The sequence below is a fragment of the Calidris pugnax genome, unplaced genomic scaffold, assembly GCF_001431845.1.
Source record: "Calidris pugnax isolate Ruff unplaced genomic scaffold, ASM143184v1 scaffold119, whole genome shotgun sequence".
In the NCBI taxonomy this organism is placed as follows: domain Eukaryota; kingdom Metazoa; phylum Chordata; class Aves; order Charadriiformes; family Scolopacidae; genus Calidris; species Calidris pugnax.
Genome location: NW_015090854.1, coordinates 357511 through 364590, shown reverse-complemented (window position 1 = coordinate 364590; position 7080 = coordinate 357511). Strand labels below are relative to the sequence as shown.

General features: G+C 45.9%; 1 protein-coding gene across 3 annotated transcripts in view; it reads left to right on the top strand.

The window, feature by feature from the left end:
- The window catches only part of SLC2A12 (solute carrier family 2 (facilitated glucose transporter), member 12), a 49021-nt gene that overhangs the window by 39663 nt on the left and 2278 nt on the right, over window positions 1-7080 (top strand). For 2 of the 3 annotated variants that reach the window (XM_014943619.1, XM_014943616.1), the window contains one exon: window positions 5495-5627. In XM_014943619.1, the coding sequence (XP_014799105.1) occupies window positions 5495-5627 (133 nt within the window). Of the gene's footprint in view, window positions 1-5494; window positions 5628-6897; window positions 7023-7080 lie in introns of those variants that run through there. The other variant, XM_014943620.1, reaches the window with a different exon arrangement.

Sequence of the window (7080 nt, the reverse complement as noted above, 5' to 3'; positions counted from 1 at the left end):
CATCCCTGGAGGGGTTCAAGGCCAGGCTGGATGGGGCTTGGAGCAACCTGCTCTGGTGGGAGGTGTCCCTGCCCAGGGCAGGGGGGTTGAAACTGGATGATCCTTAAGGTTCCTTCCCACCTGAACCATGGTTCAAGTATTTTGGTTTCTTAACAGGAAAACAATATGTTTCACACCTCCAGACAGATTGTGGTTAGCCTGAAAGGACCAGTCTGTCCTTGGAAAAATACATGGCATCAGAGCTGTCACAGTGCCAGGCGTTTCAACTGTGGCACGGGCCATCCCTTGATGCCCATCCCTTGAAGCTCCTCCAGCTCAGGGCTGGATCCTCCTCTCAGCAGCCACTGCAGGTTTGATTGACCACAAGAAGATTCTTGAAGAAGCAAACAGACCAAAGTACCCACAGAAAAAGTTTACCCCTGAGGGTTGGTTTGTGCCCAGCAGAAAGCGGGCTTGAATTCTTTCAAACTGTATTTTAATCCTGCCTAACGTGATCATGAATATCTCCTTTGCCTGTCTTGGTGTATAATCACTTTTCCAGCCAAGCTAGGCACACGCTGCTGAGAAGGGCTCCTTTGCATCTCTCTTCCTTGTTGCTTTGCATTTTGGCCACAACTCCCTGTCGTGACAGGTTGTCTTGGCTGTGACTAACAATGTGTATATCAACAGCCCTGGTGCCAAAGTGGGGCAAAACACAGTCACGAGAAGACACACACTCAAGAAGCCACTTCTCTTCTTCTTTGCTCCCCACCTGGTATCTAGAAACCCCCCAGAACGTGCCCAGGGCATTTCTTTAGGGCAACATTTGTCTTGTCAGCGGGGACTGTGTGAAATTTTGCTGTGATTGGAGCCAAAAAAACCCATAAAGCCTCTCTCCAGCTGCTGCTGGACACCGTGGCCGTGGTATGGCCATGGTACGGCTGGGTGCCACCTGACTGTGGCACCTGACCTGCTTATGCAGAGCAGTCTTGAGTCATTGGAATAAAATCACCCCTCTGCCAAGTCTCTCCCACTGTGAGAGTGAAGCTCTTTACATTTTTCCTTAAAAAAACAAAGAAAAAAAAAAACAAACAAGAAAAAAACCCCAAAACAGGGCCAGCTCCAGAGAATATTATTGAATTCAAATTTGTGGTGCAAAGAAACTTCAGAGTTTGCTCGAATCTGCTCTATTGACCCAATCTTGGTTGTTGGGGTTTTTTTCCCCCTTTCAATTGGTCCTTTCCAGTCTCCTTCCATAGCACTTTCTTTTATTTTCTACCTTTACCAGCACTGTCCCACAGGGACCCTACAAGCATCCACAGGGACATTGCAGGGTGACACACACTGGCACGTACTGGAGTCTATTTTTAAGGCATATCTTTAGGACCACCCAGTGCAACCATCCGTCATTTTGCAGAAGCACCTTCACAGAGAAGGAATTTATAATGGCCATGTCCAAAGGGCTGCAGACACAGCTCATCCACGTGTATCTCTCTGCTCTTGTGCTGGTGGTTTGATAACCCACAACCTCTCCATGCAGCCACCTCCCGCTAACACATCTTGCTTATGAACAAAAGGAGGGTGGAGGGTTTTTTTGTTGTTTGTTTTTTGGTGTTATAGTCACCAGGAATGATGCAGGAATCACAGGATCACAGAATCACAGAATCTTAGTGGTTGGAAGGGACCTCCGAGATCATCGAGTCCAACCACATTAAAAAAAAAAACAAAAAAAAAACCAAACCCCCAAAAAACCCAAACCAAACCCAAAAAAAACCCACAACAAAACACAAGAAACCCAAAAACACCACCCACCAACTAAACCTCACATCCACAACCCCACACACAACACCCCACCACAAACCAATAATCTTGGGCCCTAGACCATGCCCTGAAGAGCCATGTCTACACGTTTCTTAAATACTTCCAGGGATGGTGACTCCACCACCTCCCTGGGCAGGCTGTTCCAGTGCCTGACCACTCTCTCAATAAAGTAATTCTTCCTAATATCCAATCTGAATCTCCCTTGCCTCAGCTTCAGACCATTTCCTCTGGTCCTGTCATCAGAATGTGGTGTCTTTTGGGTTTTTTTCCTCTTGCTATCAAGGTGGCTACCTTGACGCAGCTCTTCATGTCCAAATTTGTTTTTGTGGGCCAGCAACACCACCCTGGTGCAGGGTGAGGTGAGGGAGACAAAAAATCAGGCCCTCCCTCTTCTTCTATACCTCAGGAATCTCATTAGTATGGAGCTGGAACAGCAAACCCTCTGCGTTTTGTTGATTTATCAGGTGGCATAAGCACAGAGCGCGGCTCCAAGGCTGGAAGATTTCTTTGGTCTGCTGCCCCACTTCCATTAGCCTTACGTCACTTTGAGAGTTATTTAGAGTTGTCTCCTACACAGCTGTGCAGTCAGAGCTCTTTTCCCCGAGGCCATCCACGTCTCCCTGCTCAGGGATGATGTCCTGGAGGGATGCTGTTGGCTCCACACGCTGCTGGCAGAGCATGGGGTGCTCCTCCAGGGCTTGGGCCCACACAAACCTGAAATATCCTGAAAATCACCTTATTCTTTCAGCTGGCCTCACCTGAACTCATGGGCTACCTAACTTTACAGCAAGGAAAGCCATCCTTTCAAATATCTTTCCTTTTTTTTTTTTCTTTTTTCTTCTATTTCAGTGTCCTGGCTGGTCCTGAGCGAAATTTTCCCTGGTGGGATCAGAGGACGGGCCATGGCTTTGACATCTAGCATGAACTGGGGTATAAATCTCCTCATCTCCTTGACATTTTTGACTGTAACTGGTAAGATTTCTCAGTGTCCTTCCAAGTTGCTACTCTCCTGGTGGGCAAAATGACTTCCCTACACAAACAGCATTGCTAAAATTGCAGCCGTGATGTGCCAGGAGCCCAATTCAGATCTCTATCTATCTTCACCATTTCACAGAATCACAGATTGATATGGGGTTGGAAGGGACCTCTGGAAGTCATCCAGTGGAACTTCCTGCCAAAGCAGGTCCACCCAGAGCAGGTTGCACAGGAACGTGTCCAGGTGGGTTTGGAATGTCTCCAGAGAAGGAGACTCCACCACCTCCCTGGGCAGCCTCTGCCAGGGCTCTGCCACCCTCACAGAAAAGAAGTTCCTCCTCATGTTTAGATGGAACTTCCTTTGTTCAAGTTTGTGCCCGTTCCCTCGTGTCCTGTCCCTGGGCACCACTGAAAAAAGACTGGCCCCATCCTCCTGACACCCACCCTTTCAGTATTTATAGGTGTTGATCAGATCCCCCCTCAGCCTTCTCTTCTCTAGACTAAAAAGACCCACCACATCTTCCTAAGTTTGTTCTAGTAATTACATCCTCACGGTGCTGGCTACCAGAGGACCTTGCATATCACCTCCAAATGCTGTGAACCCCAGCTCCTAAAAATACCCCTTCCTTAGTAGCTTGAAAGTTTTAGGATTTAGGATTTAGTCCTGCACCTTCTGAAGTCAATGGAAGTTCTGCTCTAGATGAGGCTGCAGCTTTTCAGATCAACCATTGTTAAAGGCAATCCCATTGGAATTGTTCCTTTTCATGGGAATGTCCTGACTTACAGGAAATTTCCTTTAGAAAAAGGTGCCTTTGTAAGGTTTAAATGCTTCATGTTTTAATGCAAGAAAGGAGACCACCATATAGTAACATAATGTGATGATAAAACAAGGGAAAAGGTTAAAAGCTGATGTTGAAATTCATTGATTGGCGAATATTTTTTTCTAATTTTATTTCACAAGTAGCTCTGCAAATTTTAGTTTGCAGTCTTATTATGAAATAAAATGCTGCTGAAAAACAAAATATATAAGGAAACAGTAATTCCAGGTTTCCTTTAACTCTGCATTACTCTCCACCAGAGGCAAGCAATCAACCCATAAAAAGTTGAGGTGGTTTTCATCCTGTTCGATGCATTTTGAGACAGATTTGAAAGTGAGTGTGATCTGTGGCTAAAATGGCTTTTACATTGCTGTTTTCATTCCTTAAAAAAAAAAAAAGAAAAGAGATAGAAAAAAACCCTGAGTGCTACCTTGATTGATTAAAACTAGGAAAAATATGCCAGGTCAAAGTCATTGTGTCCAGACCAGCAAATAGCCCTTTCCCTGCTCTTTATCACGAGTTCCGTGACTGTTGAACTCAACTCCGCAATTTCATGGCTATAAATCCTTTTTTTCCTACCCGCACTGAGCTTAAAAGAGCTTTTATGAGTATAACACTTAAGGCTTGTGGCAAATTGTTGCTTCTTTCATAGAACCGTAGAATGGTTTGGGTTGGAAGGGACCTTAAAGATTATCCAGTTCCAAGCCCAATGCTATGGGCAGGGACACCTCCCACCAGACCAGGTTGCTCCAAGCCCCATCCAGCCTGGCCTTGGACTCCTCCAGGGATGGGGCAGCCACAGCTTCTCTGGGCAGTCCTTGGACCAGACCAGCGCTACTCCTAGGGAAATGTCCCCGAAAACAGATAGTCCAGACTTCAGGTCTTCAGCATCAACTGTTTCACCTGAAGGTCTTCTCCTGTCCTGCAGCACTACTCGTTAATGCACACCTAGCCCTTTTTCCACTCACAGTTTCAATGAACGTAAAGCCTCAGTAACTTTATTGGCTTAGCTGGGTCTAATCTGGATTTATGAAAGTGTAACTACAGCAGATCTACGTTCCTAAGTCTACGGCAGAAAAGCAGAGTTGGAAATTCTCTCTTCACACCAACACACGTGGAGGTCACGGCAGCACCTGCACTTAGGTATCTGATGCAGAAGATACCAGCCGGATTAGCAACTTCAACCCTCACTTTTAGCTCATGACACAACAGATGTGTCCCAACTGTCGTGTCCCAACTGTCCCACCAGTTCTTGTCTGGCCCCATTAGTTTATTTCTGGGTCCCTTTAGGGAGCAGGACCCATGACTCACAGTGGAAATGGTGGGAACTGACAGATGGGGTGGATTAGCTGGAGATAACTACGACTGTGAAAATATGCTTGGTTTTGGTCCATGAAAGAATGTGCAACCAAACCGGGCATGGGTGGAAACTGGAGGTGCTGGTGACCCTTTGCACATGCCAGTAATAATGGGTACTCACTGTTTTCATCCAGAGGACCCACAAACAAAATAAATCAATAGGTTTATGCTAAATGGGTTAGTAGGTGTTCTTCAGTTTTCCTTCATAGAATCATAGACAGGTTTGGGTGGAAATCATCCAGTTCCAACCTGCCCTGCCCTGGGCAGGGACACCTCCCACCAGACCAGGTTGCTCCAAGCCCCATCCAGCCTGGCCTTGAATAAGGACTTTGAATAAATCCTTTAAAAGGAGTATTAGAAAGAGCAAAACCACTCTTCTTTTCCAAATTACAGCCAGACACAAAGAAGTGAGCCAAGAATAACAGCCTCGCTTCTCTTTAATTTCTGTGGATTAGGGGCTGTATCCTATAAAAATAACAGCAACAGGAAAAAACATCGTAATGTTTGAAAATTACAAAATGACATGTTTTCTTCCTTCCTAGAGCTCATTGGCTTGTCCTGGGTGTGCTTCATCTACACAATAATGAGCCTGGCATCCCTGGCTTTTGTTATCGTGTTTATACCAGAGACGAAAGGATGCTCTTTGGAGCAGATATCCATGGAACTAGCTAAACAGTAAGTACCTCATCCCCCCTCCTGCCCCCCCCGCCAGAGGGACAAAGCTGTGTGTCAAGAAAAAAAAAAGGAAACTGTTGGTTTTTTCCGGAAAAAAAAGCAGATTTTCTTGTATGTGTTGATCTCACTGGCCAAGCAAAGGTTTTGTTGGCACTGAAGGACTGGCCCATCAGGGATGGTGGCTTCCAGCATCCCTGTGAGGAACCTCTACAGCCAGGCCTGGCTCCCCAGCACTTTTGCTGCCTGGTGTCCCCAGAGAGGAGGGCAATGGCCGTGTGTCTGGCCTTGGGTGCAGGAAAAGGGAAGGAGAGAGGCCTTATCTCAAAGGCTTCAAGGCTCCATGTGTGTTTTAATAGCTTTAATGGTTTTTTGGGGTTTTTTTTGTGCATTTATGGAGTCCTGCATCTCTGAAGACTCCATGAGCTCATACCCCAAAAAAAGTTCTTCCTTTGCATCCCCACTTCACCCCACAAATGGGCCACGAGAAGAGTGTTGGTGACACGAATGCCATGCACCTGCTCCATTAACATGACCCATTCTGACTGGTTTTGTGTCTTGTGACTCTACCTCTCTTCTCTCATCCCTCAGAAGTAGAGTGGCCCTTTGAATGGCTTCTTCAACAAAAGTACCACATCAATTTGGGGAACAAAACGAAAGGGTCTGTTGATAGACACGCTGCTTGCCTTTAACCTCCCAATGCAGGTGGCATTGACCATTAATTAGCCGGCATTTTTTACGATGAATTTGCAACCTCCCCTGTTCTTTTCAGTTGGTTTTGGCCATAAAAAATAATAATATGTATATATATAGAGAAAAAAACCCTAAGCAGCCCTAGTTTTTAAAACACAACGCTCTCCTGATCTGTTCAAAGAGCTGCTACATCCTTTTTTAGGCCACGTCTCAGAAATCATCAGCACGATGAATAAAAGGATAAAGAAATTATCCTTTTAAAGAAATAATTTAGCGCACACCACTTTTTCAGGGCATTCATGTGTGCACATCCTACTGCCACGGGTCGTCCTCCTGTATTTTGGGGTTTTTTAGACCATCAGAGAGTATTTTTTTCTAAAAGGGATGCTGCAACTCAGCCAGGCTTGAAGGAGTCCCTGATTTTATGGGGTAGGAAAGAGTAATTATCCCAGTGCAAAGAAATAATTGAGTGCACACCACTTTTTCAGGGCATTCGTGTGCGAACATCCTAGTGCCACGGGTCATCCTCCTGCATTTTGGGGTTTTTTAGACCACCAGAGAGTATTTTTTTTTTCTAAAGGGGATGCTTCAACTCAGCCAGGCTTGAAGGAGTCCCTGATTTTATGGGGTAGGAAAGAGTAATTATCCCAGTGCAGAGTCCCGGAGCTAATTGTGCTGCCCCTAATTGTGCTGTGTCGGAGAAGGTTTGGGGGAGAACGGGAGGGGGAATCCGGAGCTGAAGGAGGGGGAGCGGGGACCGGAG